Raw genomic sequence first — 25,937 nt, forward strand, 5'->3', positions numbered from 1 at the left:
GGGCAACATGGACATAAAACGCAAAACAAAAATTTAAGGCAATGCCATTGTCTTCGTATTCTGTATATCACCGTCTCCTCGCCCCCGTCTCCTTCGCACTCATAATGAAGAGGGACCCTGGGAATTAGCATACCTGAGCGATGGGTCTGCCCATAGTTTTCCGTTCCAGTGAGTATTTTAGAGCCTCTTCCATGGCTCGCTGCGCAAGACCTACAGCACTAGAAGCGACCTTGAAAGCAGAAAACAAGCGTAAGTTTCTCATTCTTTTCGTGATGAGCTGTTTGAGTTATTCCGTCCTTTCATAAGGCTACAGACCTGCTTTGAAAATGTGAATCCAGCTTTGGTAATTGAAAACCCATACAAAGCTTAAATCCAAACGTAATACCTGTAACTCTCACACCATTTTTTAATAACCTATGACGACCGAACAAATAAGGAAAATCCTACCCTAGTTTCATTTAATTGCTATATACGAATCATGCTACAGTAAAAGAACAACCTGGACTAGTGCGCAGAGGAAAACATCTTACCGGAGGGCGTGTCTTATCGAAAGCTCCCATGGCAATCTTGAAACCAATACCTTCTCCGCCAAGAACGTTCTAACAATTAAACAAACAAACAGAAATACATTGTAATTCAGTAATCAGTAGAACTTGGTTGCAGCACTAGAAGGAAGCAATGGAGAAATATAAGACTCATTGCCATTTTTCAGTGGTCTACAAAACACGTCTCTTTTAAAACTGAGCACACGCCAAACCAGTGCACTCATTTTCCCGCCAACGGTGAGAGTACTTCGAGATAACTTCTTTTGAAATTATCTCGTGTGTTGATTGGCCATTGTGATAATTACGTTTTCACTTTATGATGCTTAATCTGCATGCGCTATGTAACGTCGACAAACAAGGCTCACCTCCTTAGGAACAACAACATCTTCAAATGTAATCCCACGAGTATCAGAGGCTTTCTGACCCATGTTCCATTCCTGTAGAGACGTAATGAGAAAAAGAACTGTTACACAAACTTGGAAACTGTAATCATAAGGACTAAAAGAGTGAAGTCTGTGGGAAATAACCTAAGAAAGCCAACCACACGAAAGAGAATATTAAAGAATTAACGATAGTTAATAAAGAAGGTTAACACTCAGTGCTTAAAAAAAGCTCGAAATAAGTTAAATTTACAGCAAGTTCGTTGAAAGCTGCGGAGATTATTCATACTATAGTGGCATATTTTGAGTGAACAGTTCAATATGTGATTTGCCTTGTGGTTACATTTCATACCAGTAAAGCTGATATGAGCATTTGGGAATAACGGAAATTGATTGCTAAATTTGTTTGTGAAATTGCACATCCTTCACCAAAGGCACATGAGTTTATTAATAATGAACTTTCTTTGTTGACAGTCTACGCTGTAGTTACAGCTACAACTTGAAGCTTCCACCAGTGACGTGCAGTAACAACTGGCAGCCTGTTTGCCAGCTGACAATTCACCTTTCTTCCTACAGTTACTCCAGGAGAGTCTCTTTCCACAATAAACCCTGTGAATGCTTTACCAGCTCCGGCATTTGCGTCAGTTCGTGCCAAAACAAAATACCTGAAATACCAACAAAGGACGAGGATCAACTTTCAATTCACCCATAGCCAATTATAGTAGTCGGAAGTATCTTGAGATATTATATGTAACATTGACTCACTAGTTGATTTTATTTCTTAGTGTTTGAACCTCAGAGTAACTATCACTCATGTTCAGTGATGGCTCATGTGAGGGGAGAACTAAAGAGGTTTGTTACTGATAGCATTGACTGGCTTCTCAACAACCTCAGCAAATTCTTTTTCAGAGGAAAGTAAAGAGTTGTTTTCATCTTTTGTTAGTTCACCTTCTTTGAAAGAGTAATTCTCTCACAAATTTTCAATCAATGATGGCACAAGAAACCCAAGGTTGTTTTCAATGCAATATCAAACTAACATCAACCAAGACATAAAAAACCTAATTGTTGCAACAGGGTTCCTGCTACACCATAATTTTCAAGGGTTCTGATGAATTTGATTGGGAAATATAAAACTGGCCTTGAAATTGGATCACTCCATGCTATTTAAAGGACTTACCAATTGGCAACACCTCCATTTGTAATCCACATCTTCTGACCATTAATCACATACTAAGAACAAAAACAAATTAAAAGATAAGAAGTTATAACAGAAAATGAGAATTATATATAGTATGAAGCACTGCAACACTTTTTTATCCTGTCCTTGCAGGGAAAATTAGAATTCACCATGTTTATATTTACATTGTATCTGGAATGCTGTTGGTGATGAGGGTGTCAAAGACATTGATTCTAAGATGAAACATACATTGTACAAAGTATTATTGTAAACGCTAATAGCTGAGGCATTAACTAACTTCATCTCCTTTCTTCACAGCTTTGGTGCCAATTGAGGCCACATCAGATCCTGCACCAGGCTCAGACACACAATATGCCTACAAAGAAGAACAAATTTGCTATTGTGAGCACTGACTGTTTGAATACGAACCTTGATTTGGTGATGGTTTAAAAATGTGAGGCAAAATACATTGCCTGGATCTTCCATTTCTGATTAAAACCATTACCATTAGATAATAATTAACAATTATTCACCAAAGTGGAGGTGAATAGTGGCAGATATTTACTGAGCCACAAAATGGTGAGGTCAATACCCACCACTTACAGCGACACTGAGGTGAAAAATTGTTTGAGTATATACCACACAGATACCAAAACTAAGTTATTTCTTTCAATATACTGAAAAATGGTCGGAAATTAAACTTTTGTCTCTTCAGCTACTCCAGGGTGTATAGTACTTACCATTCACTTCCTAACTAGCCAATCAGCATATGTGAAAAGCACTATTCACTTGTGTGGTATTTACTGACAATAAATATAATTCCACAGTTGTTCCATTTACAGGTGGACAGTATGTATGTAAAAGTTATGAATACAATCATGTTAGTGAAAGTTGATCTACATACAGCCATAAGAGGTTCTTCTATCATACGACCCAGGTATTTCTTTTTTTGTTCCTTATTTCCAGCTAGGATGACAGGCATTTCCTGTGTGAGATGGCAAAGAGGAAAGGACAAATTATTACATCAAAGTGGCTGTGATCACCAAGCTCACTATGCTGACCAATAAAATTGGAAATTACCTTGAAACATGCCCTAATTTGATCTCAATACACCTAATGTTTGAAACATTTTCCACTCCATACCTAACACCAGACAGTTCATATCTCTGGGATAACAGTTGCTTCTTGCTGGGTTTATGACTAACATACAAAAATTTTTGATACACACACACAAAAAAAATCTATTAAGAGAAAATACAAATAAAAAATCAAATCAAATACTTTTAGTCTGAGAATTACTTTTTCAGAAAAAAAGCCATCACTTACTGCCAAAGAATTTGCTTCGATAGCGGTTTGAATTCCAGAACAACCATATGATAGCTCTTCTGTTATCACACAACCATCAAGAACACCCAGAGCAGGACCCCCTGAAAGAATAAAAACATATATTGTCAGTGAGTTAACAATTCCTATACACATTGCACTATAGCAAAGCTATGCCACAAAAGTTACACGCCTTGTACAGCTTAACCTTATAACCCCCAAGATCTGATTATTACAGGTAATTCTCCCTTCAACCAACTGAACATTTCCTTGTGAACTAGTCGGAGAATTTGGTGTTAGATCAAGATAACAACTTCTAACTGATAAGTTTGAGTATTCTCACTACCTGTTTGCTGGATAATGTATGATTATTTAAGGGATAAATTACATGTTAATCACTTCAGGGAGTTGAAGGGTTGAAAAATACAACAAACTGAAGTTTTCATCCAGCAGGCACTCACCATATTCTTCTGGAATATGACCATTTATCAGCCCCAATGCATGAGCTTTCTTGATAATATCCCAAGGATACTAAGAAATACAAAATACACGTCATGTACCACTGCTAATAAATGTACAGTAGTCATCAAAGCTATTTCATATGCTGCAGCAATACATATGAAATAGCTTTGATAATCAGAGGGTATTTCTATGTAAGGTGTATAATAGATTGTACTAGAAAGGCATGACAAGTACATATATGCAGCTGTAGCAAGCATCTGACTTCATACAAACTGTACTGTCGAGATATATGCTTCAAAGGTATCTTACCTCACCAGTCTGATCATGATGGGCAGCAACTGGTACAATTTCTTCACGAGAGAACTTCCTTGCCATTTCTTGAAGTTGCTGTAACTCTTCAGAAAGTTCTAATAACAAAAGAATTATGGGTGTAAATGACTTTAAAATGAGTTTCCACATTTTTTCATAAAAATAATAATATGGTAGAATTAGAGGAGAAAAACATGAAAATTGAGTACTCGTATCTCTTCACAGATTTAACTTCCTCATTAATATAATTGGAGCAGTTTTCAAAGCAGGGTGACAACAATCTGAATTTAAGGGGTATTGGTTCAACTTCTATAAACTCTAAGCAATCAAGAAAACTTTGCTATCTTTCCACTCTGACAGATATAATCTCAGTAACAACAATTTTGGATGCAAATTTTTCCATTCTTGGCTTGGAACATGTCATTGCACTGTATTCATGGTTCTCTATTATTCTAAATGAGCAGTGTGACTAATTAAATTACTGTGTATGATTTTTCTTTCAATAAATGGCTTTCTGTAGGCTTTTCCCATGAGCTCATATATGGATGGTATCATAAGTACTTTCCACCTGTAATGTGTTTGTCCAACGCAAAATTTTCGAGACAAAAAAAAGGTAACTTACCAAATGAAAGGCCAGAGTTAAATGACGATGCCTCCAACTTGATGGCTGATGCTTCTGTACTAAGTTTTGCTCTCTGTCAGAAAAAGGAAAAAAAAACAAAGAATCAGGACATCATTAAGCTGAAGTTTATTTCTAATAAACTTAAAGGACTGAGTCTTGATCTGGACCTAGTTTAGTAAAGCAGTGTTCTAACATATCTTCACATTTCCCAAGGATATCAAAATGGCTTACCAATAAAACCGAAAAATATGAATAAATTTGCATCCAAAAACCCACCTACAATTGTGTTTATTGCATGTCTTGCACACTGCTTAAGTTAGCCTTTGTTTATTTGTTTATTTTGCCTTTTTGTAATTGTAACTCATCAGTAGAAATAAAGGGATTACGTATACATTAATATAACATTGCAAGGAAACCTGTAGTTGTGGACTGTGATCATGCAGTGAACTAGCTTGTTAATGACTTCAACCTTCGTGACTGTTGAAACACTGACTTCTGCTTTTATGTAAGGGCATATTCTGAAACATCGTTAGGTACAGTCAAAAGCCAAAATTCTTACCAAAGCAGTGACTCCAGCAGAAATAATTCCCTTCTGAAAGATAAAAATGCATGAAAAATGCAGCTGAAACAGAATTCATGTTTTCTATCTCAAAAATGTTGACCCCCTGTACTCAACACGGCTCAGCCCTCAACATGACCAAAAAAACATCGTAACTGATCAAGCCAAGAGGACTTGGTTGTCTCTTCATTCCCTGTTTAGTTCTGCTGCTCGAACAGAAAATCATAAAAAGTAATTTCACGGCACCAGATCCGGTCTTATCTATGTATTTAGAAATTGAAGCGTTTACAACAAGTTATTGTTATGTAATAATCGATGGACTTCGATAAAGTCGCGCCGAGAATTACATGTAAAAGGAAGGATACTTTTCGACGATTAGCTGAGGACCGTACTTTTATGGTTCATTTCACCGAAATCTAGCGCTCCCAGGACAAGACAGATTTACTCAAGATCAAGACAATTCTACGATAATTTTTGCAACATAGACTTACGTAAAGATAAGCTAAACTGAAATTATTACATTTGACTGCTCGAGGGATCATAGTTTACCATCAGTTTCTAAGAAGATAACAACGATTTCAATGAGACTAATTCATTCACTAAATGCCTTACCTGTAGTCCGAAACCACCATTTCGTCGGAGAAAACTCAGAGAAGCCATGATTCAGTTACTTATAGGACCACAGCGTACAAAGTTCAATACACATCGAGGTCATAGTGGATAAACGATAGAGAAAAGACTGGTACCTGATGAATGATAAACCGCTGACAACTCCAGCTTCAGAAATCACAAGTTTTCCAACCCTTCCTGGGATACCTGTGCCTGAACTGTGTCGCACAAACAAAGATGGCGGAGAAACTGGCGGATACAAAGGAAGCGAAAAGTTCAGCAGGAGGATCAGCTGATGGCAATCAAGACGTTTTCACGGAGGGTATCTTGCAAATGTTTCGACCGGCAGTTGAAGAACTGGACAACAAAGCTCTCAGTGTGAGGTATTACGGGTGTTGACGTTCGTTTTCTTGAATGCAATCCTACAAAATCTACGTGTACGCTCTTTGCAGTACTTATATTTCTCTTAAAACAGGCGCAAAAGTGAAGTTAGGATCAGTGAGAGTGAGAGAGAGAGAAAGAGAGAGAGGGGGGAGGAAGAGGGAGAGAGAGGGAGGGAGACATAGGAAAATTGAGCTAATGATTAAAGAAATTAATCTTCTGAATCTTGCAGACAATCTGTCCGTACTAATTTGATTTCTAAATAGTCAAATTAAATACTAAGATTTCTGTAGAATCCAAATTTTTACGGGTTTTCATTTTGCGATTGTTCCCGACCCGAACAAACAAATGGTTCCAGCAGAATAATACCACAAACTTAAAAATCGTAAACTTCTTTGACTCCGCCGGGACCACGATAGTGGAAGGTAAAGGGGCAGGCATTTTGCTGGATACATTGAATACTTAATGCTTCTATCAAAAATAGTGCAATTTGATTTGTTAACACTACTTGCTATCTACTTAACAAATAGATGTTTCTGTCTTTCTGTTTAGTAATACAACACAGATGACATCAAAAATGTGGTAACTGAAAATAAAAAAAGTGACACACCCAGGATAGCTAATAAGTGATCAATTTTTATTTTCAGAAAAAGTCAAGTTGAGTTACGGGAACAAATTGATAAGTTAGCACAAGGTTAGTTTAAGTTTTAAATGTTGTTGAGTGAATTTTTTTTTATCTAATTGTGTAATTACACCTTATCTATCATTATTAAAGTTGTCTGCTGATCTTTTGTATAGAATTACACAGATTGTCTGAGCTTCAAGAATTCCCAGTTGACCTTGAACCATATGTAAAGAAACTTATGAATTCAAGAAGAAGAGTTATGCTGGTAAACAATATAGTACAAAATGCTCAGGTACTGGAATCTACATGCTCATGCAATTCTTTGCACTTAATCACAGCCTTTGAATTGATATAGCTTGAAAGATTGTCAAATGCTTGTAAAATATGGGTCATGGCTGGCATGATGCTGTATTTGCTGCCTCATACAAATTTTGCAGCAAGTGGTACCTTGGAGAATACAATTATCAAATTTTAGCTAGTGATAACATACAAACAGGCTATTTATTTTAGCTGTTGATAGCATACAAAAAAGCTGCAAGTTTCATAGTCAACTTGAAATAGTAAGTGCAATAATTACTCCACTGTCACCAAAGATAATTGTTGAAGTTTTCATAAGCACTCCTGGTAACATAAAAATTATGTTGCTGGCTAAAGATGGCAGACTAGTGGGTGTTTTTGGAGTGTGGGTTTATTCTGTGAATGGCAACTGGTTATTTAGCATAGGACGACCATATTGACACTCATTATTCATGACCATCATTGATCCTTTTAGATTTTCAGTCACTTAATAGGTTTTAATACCAAATTATGTTATTTCAAGATTTCACAGAGAGGAGTATGTAAGGCTTTGGTGTCTCACACTTCAACTGCTAACTTTTGGAATTTTAAATATTTTATTTAGGAAAGACTTGGAAGGCTTCATCAGAGTGTTACAAGAGAAACTGCCAAGAGGAAAGCTCTGCTGGAACCATCTGAGTTTTCATGATAGTGTCAACCAAAATGTACAGTACCTGATTATTAGTGGACAATATTAGGTTGTATAATTTCATAAATTGTTGAGGATATGATGATTCTAAATTCTTTAAAAGTGAAAAATAATCATTTCAAACCCAATGTACCCATATTCATTTTGAAAAGGGGAAGATCATTGTTCAAATAGAAGTCGATTTCTGAATATGGCTATTGGGATTGGGTTCAATATTCAAGTAATCAATCTATTCTTGAAACAATCAAATTGTCAATTCATTGTTGCATTCTTGAAATGAGTTGCAGGTTCAATATTAGAATATTCAATTTATTTAATGTAACCTTGAGGGATGTGCTTTACTAAGTTTGACTGTAATGTACAAAAACTCACTCAAAAATACTACCAACATTGATTTTGGTAAGTAAACGTGGATTTTTCTTGAAAGATTATTCCTAAATGCTAAATAGACTGAAGTGACAGCTTAATAGAGGTGAAAATTACAGTAATTGAGAGGAACAAATTTTTGGACTTCAATAACCAACTGCTTAAATACTGGGTGACTGATCAATATGTTGCTACTAGATACAGGTTCAACTTAATTTTTTAACTGAGGAAGCTCTTTTGATGAACAATAGACCCCACTCACTTGAACTAGGTCAACTCACATCCCCTGGTAACTTGATCTCAATCCATTTTACCTTGATCCCATCTTTTAATCAGGTACTTTCCACTAACTGGAACTCCCACTAACTCACAGCATTTTTTGTTTTCCTTGGGATTTCAAGTTAGGGGGTTCTGCTGTTGACAATCGAGGAAGTTGAGATATGACGTGTATTGGACAATCTTTAGATCAATATTGAGATGTGTAAGACAAAAAAATAAATAGACACACGCCCACAGAAAGTATGTAGAAATTTATCTTGTTTAAATTCAGCCTATTATGTAGACTGTTACATTTACCTTTTGACCCCTATCAGTGACCAGCATCTAATTTCTCCTTACCATATCACCCCTGAATCACACCTGTGTTTAACCTTCTGTTGCTAGTGTACAAGTCTGTCAATGGTCTCTGTCCATCATATGTTTCTGATCCACTCAAGATCAAGTTATCATCAAGATCTTTACGTTCCAGCTCTATGGGCTATCTTGTGCAACCTGTGTCAAAGACAAAGACCTATGGGGACAGAGCTTTTTCTGTGTGCACACCTAAGTTGTGGAACAGTATTCCTTTTTCAATTCGTAAATCTAGCTCCGTAACTATTATTAATAATAATAATAATAATAATTAAGTATTTATATTGTGCAAATTAACATGTCGATATGATCAAATGTGCATCACAACACTGTTCGGGGGACTTTGGCCAGACTGCATCAGCAGTTTACAAACAATTGAAGGAAACATATTTGAAGATGCCCCCTCCCCCCAACTCCCAGTAAACAGGCCAGACCACATCACAGTAATCTCGTGAGTGGGTTCTTTAACGTCCCCTGCCTAACCAAATTATCTAATTAATAGATGCAGAGACGGGACCTACGGTTTATTCGTCCTTATCCGAGAAGACTAGAATGTCTATCCATTTCTTATTAAAGAAAGGTAGCGCATTCCCCTCAGTTATTTTAAGACCTTGAGTGTTGGTCCGGCCGGGTCTCTAACCATCGACCTCGACCTCCCGCACAACAGTCCAGCGCTCTAACCAATTGAGCTAATCGGGAGGCAGTTATGTTAAAAAGAACATCAAGACTTTTCTCTTTTCAAAATTTGTAACTAGTAATTTTCTTCTGTTTGATTGAATTTTATTTATGTGCATTAGGTTATTTTATTATTTTACAGTATTGTAAAACGCCACGAGAAGCTTTTGATGTGCGCGCTATATAAATATTATTATTATTATTATTATTATTATTAAGGTTTTATAAGAATCAAGGAAGTGATTACCAACTAAAGAACCTCTCGATTCCTGAGGAAATTCTCCTTGACAGCACTCAAGGAGATTTATAGAGAACAGTATGGCGAGTATGTATACTGATGTTAGGGTGTAAAGAATGCGGTTGTCTGGTGTAGATTTTATTTAGTGGCACAATGGCACTTGCCAACCTAACCCTGCTAAGTTTTTGTGAAGTTTAGAACTCTCGAAACAAGGACGTAGAATGTTTAGGTAACGTGTTTCATTCCGCTTGTAATAAGACCTGGTGCTACATGATATAATCAGGAAAGAAGAAAAGTGTTAACCAATAGTACAAGTTGAAGGTCAAGAATACAAACGAAAATAACCCGAGAGAAAACTCATCAACACCAACAATGAAAGCTTCACGATAAATATTTTCCCACACATTGTTCAAAGATTTCCCACAATTACTTGGCGTCTTGGTTAGTGGAACACGCTTCCCCAGGCTGTCATCTGAGCAGCATTTTAAACACTTTCCGTTTGTGTGGTTGGCTGACTCTTCTCGTCCGTTCCTGAATGCATGGATCACGTTTTCTTCGAGTGTCACCGCTGACTTTTTGCGTCTGCGGGTACTACCATTATGTTGTCTCACACTTTCGGTAAACTGCCAAAAATAATACACACCCGGAAAAATAGTATCAGATGATGTACGCTTGAATTGGACCAAGGAAACAATTTATAGTAAATTATTCGGGAAATAAAACTAAAATTTTGAACCGATAATTGAACAAGAGAGTTAAAGTCGTCGAATGCCCACATCTGTTTGATGCACAAAGACACCTTAACAAAAAATTTTCATTCTCGCGTGTAAAGTCGTCAATGTAGTTTTAGAGCATATGGAGATGAATTTGTCATTCTCAACCTGCGATGTCGCCCTGCGATAGACCTTTTTGCTTTACATTACTCCGTTTACTTATCAAACGATCGGTTCCACTTCAATATATAGTTCGACCGACAGAGAATTCACAACAGCATACGAACATTTATTTATTTTCTCCGAGATATTTTGTAACGAATATGAGAAATATGTCTTGTTAAGATTTGTTTCTCACTTCCTTTATAACTCTCAAAATTTTTGATCATGTTACGAACGTGCAAAGGTACTCCTTTGATTTGGCCCCATGCGGTCACGTGACGCGGTTGATTCCCTCTGAGTTAGGTTCTTTCCTTTGTTTTACCTTGTCTTTGAAGTTTTTGAGATCCCTCTTTCTCTGCTCAAACTTTCGCTTTCCACGATCAAGAAGAAGCACGAAGGCATACTCCACCAAAGAACAGAACACAAACAGAAATGATACAATCAAGTACTTGTCAATAGCTTTCACGTAATTCACCTTAAATGTAACATAAAACAGCTCCATTGGTAAAGCTGAAAACCGTATGAGTTCTCAAAGAAGATTACACTTCTTACTAGAACTAAGATGTAGCAATTCTGCTCGTGTGGGAAGTTTCAGCCGGTTTAGTTGTAGCTATGGGTGTCCACAAGACATTTATAATATTCTTGCCATCGAGATCTATCGATTAGGTTCGCAGATTTTGCAATCCCATGCTCCACTGCTGAACTCGATGGTGAAGAGGGTCAGTTCTGGGCAATTAGCAAATTTTTTTCCCTTGTCTCACGTTCGATACAAAATGAAACGTAACTTTCTTTATTCAAAGACCGGGCTCAAAATTTTCTGTATAACTTACTTTTCCCTATGCACAACGAAACAATTTCGGAAAATCCGAATTGTTCTTAGCCTGCCTTTTAAAGAAGCTTTCGGGTGTTCTGTGGCCTAATGGTCAAACTTCTCAGGCAACCCGCTCCACTTCACCCCAGTCCTCCTCTTCTCCAGTTACTACTCTTTTCCCTACACTCTTATCGTTTTTGTTGTTGTTGTTTTTGTTCAGTATTTCAAATCCATACCTTAGGCATGGCGTTGTTGGACATTGTAAGAATGGTTACTATAGTGAGCACTGACGTCACTCCCAGCGTGACGCGGGCAGGAGACTGGCTCCGAGGCAGTAGAAAGGTGAGCCAGGAGAGTGTGACAATAAGGGCACTGGGTCCGTACAAGTGAATCACTTGGTAACTGTACAGGCGCTGTAAGGTGAATGAAGCTTTCACTCCCGACCAGTTACCTTAAAAACAAGATAAACAGGGTAAGCTTTGTAATGAAAAATCTTGGACAGAACAGGTTTGCTAATTGAATCGATATTTTTTGGCGGGGCGGCAGTTACAAAGACTTTTTAAACATTACTAGCGCTGTTAGCAGTTGCACCATGAGAAATAACAGTTTACTGCTTTTCTGTTAGACGTTACGGCTTATGATACCATTAGAACTAACCGATAACATATGTGGTGTATAATAAAGATAACTGTAACTCGGTGAGTTTAAACTGAGGCAACATCTTCATATCACTGGGTACAAAAGACATGCCATCCTCGCTATTGATTTCCCACTTGTAAGCGATATTGTTCATATCATAACCATCTGCCAGAGAATAAACACAAGAAAAAGAAATATTTTGCTTTAATTAGTAATTGAACGATGAAAAACTGTATGCTCGGCCATTGAAATGTTTACCAGGGCACCCATTTTTTTAAATTTGATCTCCAAAAGAGAAGAAAGGTAACTCAGCCTCTTGTAAATGACCTTCCTTATGCTCTGTTTTAGTTGACTCAGTTACGTTAAGGTCGCTAAAGCCATAGCTGTTGTGATTAGTGCTTCCTTATCGAAGAGAAGTGCATTAATTCCTCAGCTGTCAGGACATTGAGAAGGCTGCTTGGGCAGGAAACTTTGTAAAAATGAGTATCAGTTAACTTTTTGGGAGATTTGACGACTTTCGCAGTTGTAACTTGAGAAGGAAAACATCTCATCAGGACTTGAATGTTATTAGATACTAGTAAACGACGTTCACTATACTGATAATCAGCAGATTATTAGCGCACTGTATACATTAAATACAAAGAGTTAATCTTACAGCTTTCTATTATCAGAGGACAGTGCTGAACATCCATTGGGTAAAGTTTAAGATCCATTGGACAAGAAGCTTTTAAGGTCACCCTGAAAGAATATAATGATGAAAAATGGCTTCCTTCTTTCCTTTCATCTTCATTGATTGATAATTCATTCACCGTTTGCCAAAAAGCCTATGATGTAAGCTCATTTTGGAATAGGATGATGCACAAAAGCGGATCCTGACACAACTTGTGAGAACAAGTATGAGGCATGACGAAATCCGGTGAAGAAATTGCCAAAGGGCTTAATCAGGTCTTGAACTGAGAATCTTTGTTGTGATTGGCTATTGCGATACACTTGGTCTTGGATTTACGACACTTGATAGGAAACACTCTAAAATACTCTTTAAAACAGTTTCCCGTCCCTTTGATTTTGATGTGCCTTAATTCAGAAGCGCTTCTCTCCAACTCTGGCTCTTTTATGACTTTAAAAGGCTATGCTAACATGGAGTGAAAATAATCTTATCGTATCTAAGACCGAAGAGATGTCAAGTTCTTAGCCACGGACACTGGTCATTAAGCCACTTATTACCTTGCGTTGTAATCCACCACCCCACTCGGGCCGATTGTGATCATCATATTTTGAGCAGTGACGTCATGGAAGCTTGCATCCTTAGCATTTTTAAAGTAGCTGTCAGGCAGCCATATCTGGGAGATAATAGTGTTGCTAAGAGACAATGTATCACGGAGACCATGATCAAGCCTAGGGTCCGTCCATCTTTGGCGAAGAAAAATGTCTAAACCAAAATCCTGAGAAAAGTCAAGAAAAGAACTATTGGATCATCGTGGAAAAGCATGCTGATTTAATGAATATAGACATAAGGATTCTCAGAATTCAGCTCAGCCGCAGTATTCCCTCCTTTTCTAATTACAGTTGTTCTTGACGCCATCCTTGTAATTATATCGCCTGTGCTACAGACAAGGCAAATAAAACAGAGAAAGCTGTAATACTTACCATGTCCATTACGTTAATTGCGTCGATTGCTAAAACAGACTTTACCCAGAATCCCACCTTAACAGTCACTGGCTTTTCTACAAACAAGATATTTAGAAATAATCGTGAATTTTAGAAATCAGAGTAATTAAAAGTTCTAAGTACATTAAGCCCTATGCACAGTGGCCTTTCTTACCCCTCCCCTCCCCCCTCCGTCCGCCACTTAAACCATTAGCGCAAGAATGAGTGCAAGTCCATAACAATCATAAATACTTAGTAACACCATGTAAGTCTTAAAACAGATTCTAAAAGACAATTAACCTCTATTCATTACACAATTTGGGAGTAGCCCGTATGTCTTGCTAAAGTCCTTGGTGTGAAACACAAGTCAGGTAAAAGAAGTGTTGCAAAATTAAACAAACGAACAAACAAGCCAACAAATGTAGAGATGAAATCACAGAAAACTTACCGTTGAAGTAAGGACGGAGTCTGGGATCATAACGAGGGCGTTTGAACAGTGAGTCCAGCCGCTGTGTCATGGTGAGATTTGATAGCTGTTGTTTGCTGTATTGTATGGAATAAAGGAACATGATATAGTGATATATAAGTTAAAAGCGATATAATTAAGAGGTAGGGCGTGTAAATTACTCTATGATGGAAATATTGACTAAGCATTTGGAATGAAAATTTCGTTTATTTTTTAATTAATTTCCGCTAACTATTTTTACGAAAGAACTTCAAGCGCCTATAGAATTCGCCAAATCCGGTCCCAGGAAAGTTACTGTCCTATGGCGCTTTATTTATAGGCAATTGTAGTGTATGCCGATCATTAAAAACACAAGTTTTTATTTGAACGTACAGCGAAATCTAACCACTTACAGCAACTGTCTTCAAGTATGCCGTTTCTCTTCAGTTCCCAAAAATTTGGTTCATGAATCGAATGATTTTACTTTATTTCATCTTGCTATTTCAGGTCGTCTGCCGCTAAAAGGTAGTGCAGGTAATTCTAAAATGATCTCAAATCCGATTTATTAACATCCTAAACATATGGATCAGGTCACATAAGATTAGACACATCTTTACATCTAAGAGAATGAATTTTTTATAATACAACTTCACACAAATAAAACCAACTCTTCTATAATTGGCATTGCACCCCTAGTGCAACTGAGACGATATTCATTTCTGTCACAAACCTCGACCACTTCAAAGAAAATCGTTAAGTTACCTTTCCATCGCGTCTGAAAATATCATCAGTAAAAATAGCGGGTAAAATGTTAAATGGATACCCATGGCACAACGTTCCAATTCACCTGCTTGATTGTTAATGAAGAGAAACTAACACAGCTATGTTTTAAATGACCTATTTAGTGTTTCGCTAAAATCAAAAGCGATACATTATTCATTGTCGTTGCTTCTCTGCCAGGGGAGTTGATCACCATGATAATATCGGCAACTGAAAAGGACTGCTAATCAAGCATAGTACATCTAGTGTAATAATCAGCGAAAAGCAATGGGAAATTTGTTTCAACAAAAGGGATTTAAATGGAACCTCGATGTTCATCGGTCAATTAGCGCAGGTTCACATGGATAAACTCGTCGGGAATCTTCTCGAAATATTTGTAATTAGCAAAGAATAGAAAACGCTTTTGGGAAAAGTTCCAAGCTTCATTGTGAATCGCAGCTAGATTTTTCTGGTTGGTTTTGGTTCCAGTGTAAGCTCATGGCTCTGGCGACGAATACCGTTTTAAAATACTCAAAAGTATCGAGCAAAGGATAAGCGATTGTTGAGTATCATGAAAATATTCTAGTTGCTAACCAAATATAAATCGTACCCTTCGGTGTTAGTTATTTAAATCGTCATACTTGGAGTGAATAACGAAACTAAAAAGTTAAAAAATCACTTTTAAGCTAAATACTATAAGAAATAAATGCCAAATCCTTTGTTTATATAACTTATTTACACTGTCCCGACACAAAAAAATCCTCATTACCGCTTTTATGAAAGATTTTTTTTTTATTTATTCACTCAGAAGCCACAATAGGCTTAAAAAGGAAAAGTTCAAGACAAAATTAAAGAAAGGTAAACAAACTAAACACGACTACTACGCTTAAAAACTGAACATTTGTTGTTATTTATGAATGGCGACTGAACTTCTGTTCTGTAGGTACAAGCAATGTCGATTGAAAAAAAAAAAAAAAAAGGAAACGATTCAGGACCTGAAACTTAAATCGGCCGATAATAGCAGATACTAAAGAGGGATCACCAATGTAAGTTAAGCGATTCGAATATTCCGTAACCTGTTACAGTAATTTTAATTTTGAAGTAATCTTGCGCTCTATCTAATTGCACGAGGACTAATTTACCCTCGAACCCTCTCAAAACAATTGAACTGTTACTATCATAGGTGACAAATTACTCCTTAATCTTGGCGCGAAATTTCAGCGTTGATTTTTAATTTCATATGTGAAATTACAAAATTGCCATGGTAACATCTCTTGTATCTCCATCAGAGCCAAGATGGCGTGGAGATTTAAGACGGTGGCCCTTGAAGAAGTTACGAAATTAAAAGCGTCCGAAAATTATTAACAGGCACGAAGAATTCGAAAGGTATTTAATTTTTGTGAAGAAACTCAGAAAATGACGAACTTTAACATTAATGTATGCAACAACAAACATATGAAACATATGTGTGAACTGCGGTTATGAGACGTATATGAGCACGATCCTTCGCAGTAAATTTGATTTATCATCTACGGGTTTATATCGAATTAATTTGATGGCCTGCTCCCAGTTGGCTTGTTAGCTCAATTGGTAGAGCGCTGCACTAGTATCGCAGAGGTCAGTGGTTCGAATCCCGTACAGGCCTGAAATTTTTTTCAGGTCTGATTTTCACTATTGCTCAAATAGTGCTTTACTGCGAAGGATCGTGCTCAAATAATGTATGCATTAAACGAAAACTATATTATTATTCAAGTTCTTGTTTTTCGATAGAATAAACCAGTAAAAACAATTACGGTTGTGAACGTAATTTGTCACCCACGATATTAAAAGCCGTAATCAAATGGTTTTCTCGTGAAATTAGGAAATAATCTCACTTGCGTTTTGTCAAAATTCTGATAATTTCCCTCGCCTAATCTCACTCGTCGCCATGTAATTACACCTGCTTATATTCTTTTGCATCCTTCGATTTTTTTTTCTGAGGTACGAAAAATGTTCCAAAAGCAATAGATTAGAACTACGGTGTATACAGTAATTATGTTGCCAGAATAAGTGCACGAATTGCTAAATACGTCGAGCAGTACGAATCATTCACATCGTCTGCGATTGTGAAGTGAAGTGAAAACCTTTATTTAACTTCGAATTACAGATAGCAAACAACTATGCTAATATCTTACATGTGAACAGTTCTGCGATCGTGTACGATCGCGATCGGACTCGATCGCAGGAATAGAACCATGTTCTATTCGTGCGATTGGTTGCGATCATCTGCGATCGAGGCGGTCATATCTGAACAAAGTTCTGCGATCATGCGATTGCAATGTGTCCCATAATGCTATGTTTTCTCAGCGTGCAGCCGCTGCAAGCGGCATGATACCATGACAACCAGTTGTTTATCAACTTTTACACGTGCGTGTTTTTTGACAAGGTGGAAGATGAAAATGACACGGAACAGTTTATGGAAGATATTAGAAAATGCGGTTGTTTGTTCAATCGCTTGAAGACTCCACACTCAAAAGCGACGTTTCTTTTTTGATCTAGCAGCGATTCTCCTTTTAAGTAAAGACAACAGAAGCAGAATGTTGACACCTATTTAAAGTTCAGTGTCCTCGGCGTCCATGTTGGTCGACTGAAGTTATTGTATTGCCGCTGAATGGTAATCGCGGACTCGGTTGTCACTGATCGCTGCGATCGGCTGAGATCATATGTGAACATGCGATCTTCGGTTGAGGGGTTTCAGCGATCACCTACGATCGTCTGCGATTATATTTGAACCTTTGGATTGGTCAATTCTTCTTCTATCTCCTTTGTTCGTCTCATATCGCGTTTTAACGAGAATAAATTTCACTGAAAAGCACGGCGCTGACGTACAGGCCACGAAAGAGAATGAACTTTTTGTCAAAATAGGATGTAACACTTTTTTCTTTGTTTTTTATATTGTTGTATTTATTTTATCTTATCTTAATTCTTTTTTGCGTTTGACGCCTCGTGACCCCTTACATAGCATGGCACACCTGGTCACATAACCAGAAAGACTTTAGTTTCTCACACGTGTTTTTGCTAGTGTGCCGTCGTTGTTTGTAAGAGTCTTCTTTCACTTCGGTTCGCGCGGAATGTGAGTGGACTTTCCTTTAGTGAGTCTTTATGTTTATTTTGTTATTTTTTAATTCATTTCCTTTAGTTTTCACCGTTTGTAACCGTTTTGTGACCCTTTGTGATCTTCGATTTTTGCGGTTCACAAGTCAATAAAGTTTATCGCCAAAACGCGTCGATTCGCTGTGCCAGCCTCAACATGTACAGAGCTGTTCGTAGGCTGATGATTTTCTTCAGAGGTAGAATTTTACGTTGGGGAGCACGGTTGACCAATTTTAAAACCCCCGTGAGTGTACTTATTCATGAAAAACTCCGTCAATGCAAAAGCAAAAAGCAAGTTAGTGCATAACAAAAATTAATCTGATCAAAGGTAACTCGCTGATTAGGCAATGCACCCGACGCTGGGGCTGTTATCCTTGATCCCAAATACTTATGAGACTCCGTCTGAAGGCACGACCTCGTTTTAAATATTTGAACCAGGAATATAACTAACACTGTCTGCTTTCTCTCTGGTTTATTTTTGCCCTTTTCACTCTCAAACACAAGTCTTTATATTCAGAGGAAAATGTGAAGATGTAAGGCAAGCATTCTTTATCACCAAAGTGTATGCCGCGCGCCATAGGTTGTGGAAACAGTGCCAGAGTATATCGAGCATTTGGCTCAGCAAATATGTAGCGGGGACTGAGAAACAAAACATAAACAGCAGAACCACCAGCATTGAAAACCGACGAGGAACCTTTTGAAGCCATTTGTCTAAACTGATACGAGTTTGACCACCGCTGGAAGGAGACCAACTTTCGATAAGGGCAGGAAAGGAACTGTGATAAGTACAGAGAAAATTGGCGTGGGTGATCTTAAGAGAGTCATGAGCAGGTCAGCTAAACTCGGTTTTTACAGTTGTTTTCCTTTTCTTTTTGTCTATTTTTCCTCCACAACTCAACTGGGCACACATCTAGTTGATATCTGGACGGGGGGAGTCGGTTGCCTGGCTCCGCTAGCCCCTATGGTTATTCCAGGCAGCCAGTACTCTAACTTACACTTTTTAATATTCTCTTTGTTGTAACTTTTTCTGAGCAAGAGTGAGTACAAATAGACTGTTGTTGTTGTTGAAGAAAATTTATCAATAACTGAAGTTTGCAAAAAACGTACGTGAAACTTTTGGAAGCTTAGTCATTTTTCTACAGTTTTGTTTAATGTTTTAAAGGGGCTCTGAAAAAGGATTCAGAACAGAAGCACTCGGGAAGGAGCGGAAACTAGAATGATGTACGCGACAAGCTCATCGTACGTTGTGGCGGGACCTTGCGTCACGTGTGTATCACGTGTTTTTCCAAAAAAGAAAAGATAGCTTAACGCCCTTGTGGCCATGACGTGCCTCGAAATAAATGGTTGCTCAATATGGAAGTCGGTTATTCGATTTTTGTGGTCAGGGCTCTAGTGACAAAATTCACTCGAAATTGAGAAATTTAAGAAATAATAACGGCGTCCTCAAGGTTTAGACAAATCCTTCACCAGTGTTCAACTGCGGGTGTCTAAAAAACAAAGACGGATTAATTAAGAACTATCTCAACTACGGCCTCGGCTGTATCGAAGACCTCGGGCTCAGTTTTATCAAACTGGCCTCCCGCCCAGTAAATAACATGTATACACACCATCACCATCAATTTATGCAGCCAGTTATGGGCTCAGAAACGAAACTTGAGAGACAAGTCGAGAAAACGTAAACAAATGGGAGCTCTCGTGAAGAGAGTTCTATCACTCAAATTAGAGTTTAGGTTTCGTAACCTTTTTAGTTTCATGTAGTTTTCGATAAAGTAATCCATAGTTTTAACCTGTCTCATAGATCTTAATCGCAAAGGAATGATGGTTCTGAACTACAGCAACTGCTCAATCTTTACTCAAGGACAACATGATCTCAATTCAAACTTGCTTTGAAGTTGCCTCTAATGGACACCTTGAGCTTTTTCCAAACGTAAGTTGCATGAGCATTGCATGATCAAATTATTTTATCTAAAGAATCATTAATCAAGAACAATATGAATAAGTTAGCTTTTTACTTTTTTTTTTTAATGCACGACACGAACAGTTCATCCTAAACAACCAAACTACCCAAAGCGCGGGAAAACACGAGTGCTCGGGTTGCGATTGGCGTCAGTTTGAATTTAACTGCATAGGCCGGTGGCACAAGTTTTCTTATACAATTAAATAGAGTGCAGCCGTTTTTACTCAATATATCATTTCTAATTCCTGTGTCTTAGCTAGACATGTATTGCAAAAATGGTAGGAATAACTTCCGATGAGTGGTTCGTTTCCATTTTTTTGTACGCGTCAAGGAAAATTTATCAACGTTCTCTAATTTGTTTAAATAGATTGTTCAGCTAATAGTCCAAACAAAGGCAAACTTAAATGCATTTGTCTCCTGCCTTTGAAACAAGACAGTTGGTAATTCAATTCCATTCTACATGTTATCAAACTGTCTTTCCTTCATATTCAGTGGGTGTCTCAGGCAATAACGGTTTAATGACTTCCTCTTCCTCCTTGGCTCGTCTCATATCGCGTTTCAACGAGAACAAAGTCAAGAGAAAGAACACAGAGCTGAGGAGGTACAGGCCAGGAAAAAGAATGTACAGAGCTGTCCGCAGACTGGTGATTTTCTTCAGAGGTGGAACGAGGAGTGGCACATTACCACCAATGATGCTGATGATGAACAAATAACCTGCTATGGCGGGTGAACGGATAGAGTTTGGTACAAGTTCGACTACTACAGTGAGTGTTACACCAACCCACATCTCACCAATGACATTTGAGGGAATCAGACTGATGAAAGCCCATGGCGGGGGCAAGAACAAGGCTCCTGCAGCAAATGGCGCAGCAATTATCTGAAAGATGAAAAAAAAAAAAAAAAAAAAGAAAGAAAGAGATGACACATTGAAAAGTGAGGAAATAAGAAATCTCAGATGGAGTGGAGAGGTTAACCCAGGTTGCTAGCAGACTGACCCCTACCCTTTGCTTCCTCGCTTTCCCTTTTCTGAAGGAGAAATGGAGCTTTCATTGTTAGCACAATTTACTCCATAAGACATGTCACTCTTGGCATGCGGCTCCTTCTCCATCAAGGTGGACAATCGGTATCCAGCTTACTGTTAATGAAATGTGACAGGGGGTTGAGACGCCACCAGGATGATCTTTCATCCCGTCAACGAAGAGAAACTAAACTCCAAGTTGTATTGGTGTGATGCCACAGAAACAGGGATAAGGTCTACAAGCTGAAGCCACTAGCATTAGGCTTGCATTCAGATTTCACTCTGTCTCCCCTGTCTCATTCTTTTCTAGTCTGTATCCTCTCCACTTACCTGACTGAATAATAGGACCCAAACTCTGGCATAAAAGCCTCGGTTTTTAATCAACCGATCAGAGATGAATCCTCCTAGGACCACTCCCAAGCTTCCTCCCACCAGAGGGATCCAGCTCATATATTCTCCCACATTAGTTTGAGGGTAATACTTGTTGAAGTAAGGCTGTGTGTTGTACGCCCAAACATAGCCTCCAGCATTCCTTATGGATCCGGCAAGAAACAAGATGAGCAGAGAAGGACGCATGAATGTTCTGCATAACAAAAGGAACTTCTCTCTCAATACCTGTCGCTGTGAATGGGTGACAATTGCCTGAAAATAGTCAAATATACCAGTCAAATATATCTGTCAAACAAAAAATCACACAATATTCTTTCTCTATCCATTCCCGCGTACACTTTGTACTTGACTTCTGTATTCATTCCCTCCAATAGTGGGGGGTGTTTGCTACTTTCCCAAGCAGTCATTGGTCATCAAGCCTAGGTATACCTATCATGGTGCCTAAGTCATGTACCAATAAATTTCATCTTTCACTTGAACATTACAATACCTGTGTATTTGTTTTCTCACTTCTCTCAGGCTCCTTCATTGTGAGCAGCATAACAAATCCCAGCACAAAGCCAGGTGCAGCAGCAATCCAGAACACCCACCTCCACCCTTTGCCATCAATATTAGCTTGCGTAATGAAGTTACCAAAAGCATATGCCATACTGTAACCAATGTAGATTCCCCAGTTATATACACCAAAAGCAGATCCTCGTAATGTCTAAAATATCCATACAAAGTAAGCTTTACATTTATATAGGACACAAAAATTTAAGTTTGTTTACTTGATTTTATTGGAAATTCAAACTCATCATAAAATCTCTGTCCTAGTAACTTAGGGAAATGGCAGAATAAAAAACTTCCAAAAAAGATGGCAATGAAGGGAAAGAAAGAATGTCACCATGAATTGTGTGGCTTATCCTAAAGAGTAGCTTGGTACCATGGGACCTAAAATAGGCACAGGAAGACTACAGGCAGTCAGACTTGCAAACATACTTAGCAAAAATACACAAAGTTTCTACATCAAAACAGATGTTTCAATAAATTTTTTTCTGGAAAAAAATAAAAAAGCTGGTAATTTGTCCTGAAACAAGAAACTCCATGACAATGGTGGAAATGTTATAGACTTACCTCAGGAAAATAGTCAGCAATCAAACTGGTTGCAAATGGAGTGCATCCAGCCTCACTGCAAAAAACAAAACAAAAAAACAAGAAAAAAAAATTAACGTGTGCATTGAAACAAAAAATGAATTGAAATTTTACAGTAGACTATTCAATGCCATGAATTCAACAATATGAATATGAGCCATTATTATCACAATGCAGTATCTTGTGTAGTTGCTCACATGTGTAGAGAAAAAAAAAATGTAAGACTCTTAAAATAACTCTTATTCACATTGCCAACAAAAAAATTATGCGGAGACCCTTAGCCAAAGATCAGAAACCTTTTAGGGCTCATGACACAACTGACATATAGGGTGAGATGTAGTAAGAAGAGTTCCTGAACAAGTTGAAATTAGCTAGTTACTTTACTTTTTCTGTTATTTCACTCACCCAATCCCAAGAATAAATCTTGTCACAACTAAGTGCCAATATTTGGTGGCGAAACCTGTCAACAATGTCATGGTGCTCCACAGTACAAGACAGAAAACAATGAGGTTTCTACGATGAAAAACTCCAGCACAGAATCCAAGAGGAATACCACTGATTGTGTACACAAGGATAAAAACTGGACCTGCAAGGATCTGATAGTCGCTTCCTGTTCCATCATAATCCCATGCACACACATGTTGGGTGGAATTGTGAGGGGTTTTTAATTCACATCTGAAAAACAAATAGCAAATTAAAGCATTTCCAACACATTGTGAATACAGGTATGGTGCTGTAAATGAAGCATGGTACACACAATTTTCATAGGAGTGGACATATCATTTTTTTTTTAATTATTTCATTGAAACCACGTTTAGTAGCAACAAAATGAATGCATGATTGCAAGGGTTTGGCTTTGTCCTGTTTTCTGACTGGCCACGAAGTTTTACAGCAGCCCATCAAATGCTAAACTAAAACCAATCACAATGTGTCCATTTGGGTTCTTATTAGTTTCTTTTGATATTTTCCTTCCCTTGCGTTAGCCATTGTGATCATTTGGGGAGGGGGACATTAGGGTTTGCGGCATTGTGGTGTTGACCCTTTTTGTAATGCCATATTGCAGTGAAGAACAACTCACATTGCGGTGTTGCGGTGATCTCAAACCTTAAAGCGTATGATGTTTGTAATTTCAAAGCGATGGTTTTTAGTGAAATAAACCATTTCCAGCATTGCAGTTTATTTTTTAACTTTTAACAAATAGATTTTGATAACCCATGATTAATTGTCGAACAAAATCAGCAATACATCCGCATTAATATTTAATAAACATTTGTTGATTAATCCAGGCTATGTTCGTTAATATTTACTTGACCGCTGGACTTCTAACACGCAAAATATCAACTAGCCAACAACCAGCACATGGTTAAGAAGAGTGGAACCAGACCAGGTAAATCCTGAGACTTACACTACACCCCCGTGCTGGTGTGTTAGTAATATTCCTTGTGGTGATGTGATGTTTGTTCTATTTTGTTTTGTAATGTTGCAGCATTCTGAACCCCCTATGTCCCCCTCCTTGGGTCTTAGTCTTGCGACACTGAATTGAGAGTGCTCAAAGAAAAAGAAGGAGCTCTACTGACAAACACCGTAACACCATTCATTACATTAAGATTTTCTTCCATTTCTTAAATACATTATGATATATTTAAATTTTTTTCGTTTGCTTTTTTGATTGTACGATTTTGTACCCTACACTCCTGCCCCTCTTCATTTTTAAACTAAAATGGGACGTGACAACTCTGGTATTCTGAATTACGAAACACATTGAAATTACGTAACTTTATTGCGTTAATTTTAAAAAAGAACTATTACGCGATAATTAGGCCGAGCACTGCTTGTTTCTAGCATGATAAGAACTTCTACATGATCAATCATATTCAATAATTTTCATTACCCTTCTCAGACAGTCTAACAAAGATTCATACTCAGAAGATTTACAGTATTACATGTAAGTGGATGACAAGCGCAAATAATTTATTTCTGGCTTATTTCAGAGAGCGCTACTCCAGCTAACTACATGAATCAGAACTTACATAGTTTGGTTTCTCTCAGGTTGACTGCTGTCCTTCTCACTTTTCACACAGAAGTCTTTATATTTAGAAGAAAATGTGGAGTTGTAAGGCAAGCATCCCTTATCACCAAAGTGTATGTCGTGCGCCATAGGTTGTGAAGACACTGCCAGAGTGTATCGATCCAGTTGGTTCAGTAAATATGTACAGAGTAAGAGAAACAAAACATAAACAGCGTAACCACCAGCCTTAAAAACCGACAAGAAACTTCCCGACGCCATTTTTTTAAGTTGAGACGAGTTTAATTTAGCAGGCGCTGGAGTGGGACCAGCTTTCGACAGACCCAGAAACGGAAACGAATATAATACAGAAAGTTCGCATGAGGTATCTCGTGAGTGTCATGAGAGCGTATATTAGACATAGGTCAGCGGTCGAAAAAGACGTCATGCTCGTCATGCTATATATTCTTTCATTTCACGTGACATGACATGAAAAGAAACTTTGAAAGTTCTTTGACACTCAACGGGCAAAGGCCTCTTGAAATATCCCTACTTTCGCAAGTTTTATTTTTTATCATGGCAAGGCTTACCCTGTCGAAAATAGAACAATTTTTGATATCTCTGATTTCATGTCACGCGATTAACAAAATTCGCAGCCGAGGAAAAATCCACGAGCGGAAAACTATCGATCAATCTAAGTGTCAAGTGTATTTGGCAATGCACTGTGAGTACGTGTTCCTTTTTTCATGACGGAAGGAGAAACAGTATGTTTAAAATCACTTACTACTGCCAGTTTGCTTGTTGGAATGATATGCGTGACACCGTTGTCGCGATGTTTTAGCTCATATCTTAACACACAAACTTTAACACTACAGCAGGTCGTGAACTGACCTTAGCACTGTAACAATTATCACGAATGCAGGTCGAGTATTTCGCTGGGCTTTTGTCACACGTGACAAAATTTGTTGTTAAAGTTACTCCGTGTGCGAAAAGAGATACTAAGTTCATTCCTAGTCATATTAGAGGCCCGTCACCTCGGATCCCTCGTGGAACAAGGAAATGGCCGGTTAAAATTATTTAGGGTTCGAGATATCCCAGTGTGACGACTAGAGGTTTACACAGTCACATGTTTGAACTCGAGAACACAAAAACAACGTTCAACAGAACGGCACTTAGTCAACTGGAAATCAATGATGACTTCAACTGGGAGCTTCGATCAGGGGGAAATGTGACTGATTT

At 37.9% G+C, this 25,937-nt stretch overlaps 4 protein-coding genes across 7 annotated transcripts in view; 1 reads left to right on the forward strand and 3 right to left on the reverse strand.

Annotated features, from left to right (window-relative positions):
* Nucleotides 1–6,115, reverse strand: part of LOC111339449 (medium-chain specific acyl-CoA dehydrogenase, mitochondrial) — an 11,250-nt gene extending 5,135 nt beyond the window's left edge. Inside the window, exons 1-13 of the mRNA XM_022946110.2 lie at nt 5,990–6,115; nt 5,378–5,410; nt 4,819–4,891; nt 4,197–4,294; nt 3,887–3,956; nt 3,429–3,529; nt 3,007–3,087; nt 2,401–2,478; nt 2,103–2,155; nt 1,488–1,590; nt 911–982; nt 531–599; nt 134–229 (exon numbers count right to left, since the gene is read on the reverse strand). Coding sequence (XP_022801845.1) covers nt 134–229; nt 531–599; nt 911–982; nt 1,488–1,590; nt 2,103–2,155; nt 2,401–2,478; nt 3,007–3,087; nt 3,429–3,529; nt 3,887–3,956; nt 4,197–4,294; nt 4,819–4,891; nt 5,378–5,410; nt 5,990–6,037 — 975 coding nt within the window. The 5' untranslated portion in view covers nt 6,038–6,115. The remainder of the gene's footprint in view (nt 1–133; nt 230–530; nt 600–910; nt 983–1,487; nt 1,591–2,102; nt 2,156–2,400; nt 2,479–3,006; nt 3,088–3,428; nt 3,530–3,886; nt 3,957–4,196; nt 4,295–4,818; nt 4,892–5,377; nt 5,411–5,989) is intronic.
* Nucleotides 6,116–6,173: 58 nt separating this feature from the next.
* On the forward strand, nt 6,174–10,277 carry LOC111339451 (SNARE-associated protein Snapin). Of its 2 annotated transcripts, XM_022946114.2 has the most exons (5): nt 6,174–6,369; nt 7,015–7,061; nt 7,166–7,284; nt 7,894–7,993; nt 9,007–10,277. In XM_022946114.2, exons 1-4 carry the CDS (start codon nt 6,224–6,226, stop codon nt 7,975–7,977), a joined length of 396 nt encoding a protein of 131 aa, XP_022801849.2. In that variant the 5' UTR covers nt 6,174–6,223; the 3' UTR covers nt 7,978–7,993; nt 9,007–10,277. The 2 variants fall into 2 exon arrangements, with proteins under 2 accessions (XP_022801849.2, XP_022801848.2); XM_022946113.2 differs by lacking the exon at nt 9,007–10,277 and having other exon boundaries at nt 6,175–6,369; nt 7,894–8,862.
* On the reverse strand, nt 8,859–15,217 carry LOC111339458 (glycine receptor subunit alpha-2). 3 transcript variants are annotated; one of them, XM_022946125.2, is made up of 9 exons: nt 15,066–15,215; nt 14,307–14,401; nt 13,859–13,935; nt 13,436–13,653; nt 12,867–12,949; nt 12,230–12,376; nt 11,809–12,023; nt 11,084–11,236; nt 8,859–10,509 (listed from the first exon to the last, which is right to left on the reverse strand). In XM_022946125.2, exons 1-9 carry the CDS (start codon nt 15,128–15,130, stop codon nt 10,153–10,155), a joined length of 1,410 nt encoding a protein of 469 aa, XP_022801860.2. In that variant the 5' UTR covers nt 15,131–15,215; the 3' UTR covers nt 8,859–10,152. The 3 variants fall into 3 exon arrangements, with proteins under 3 accessions (XP_022801860.2, XP_088613077.1, XP_088613076.1); XM_088756951.1 differs by lacking the exon at nt 11,084–11,236 and having other exon boundaries at nt 15,066–15,217; XM_088756950.1 differs by lacking the exon at nt 12,230–12,376.
* Nucleotides 15,218–20,186: 4,969 nt separating this feature from the next.
* Nucleotides 20,187–25,104, reverse strand: LOC111339466 (uncharacterized). The gene is made up of 6 exons (XM_022946135.2): nt 24,724–25,104; nt 23,099–23,368; nt 22,676–22,730; nt 22,050–22,265; nt 21,500–21,811; nt 20,187–21,028 (listed from the first exon to the last, which is right to left on the reverse strand). Exons 1-6 carry the CDS (start codon nt 24,978–24,980, stop codon nt 20,618–20,620), a joined length of 1,521 nt encoding a protein of 506 aa, XP_022801870.2. The 5' UTR covers nt 24,981–25,104; the 3' UTR covers nt 20,187–20,617.
* Between the last annotated feature and the right edge of the window lie 833 nt (nt 25,105–25,937).

Source organism: Stylophora pistillata, chromosome 4 (genome assembly GCF_964205215.1).
Source record: "Stylophora pistillata chromosome 4, jaStyPist1.2, whole genome shotgun sequence".
Classification (NCBI taxonomy): Eukaryota; Metazoa; Cnidaria; class Anthozoa; order Scleractinia; family Pocilloporidae; genus Stylophora; species Stylophora pistillata.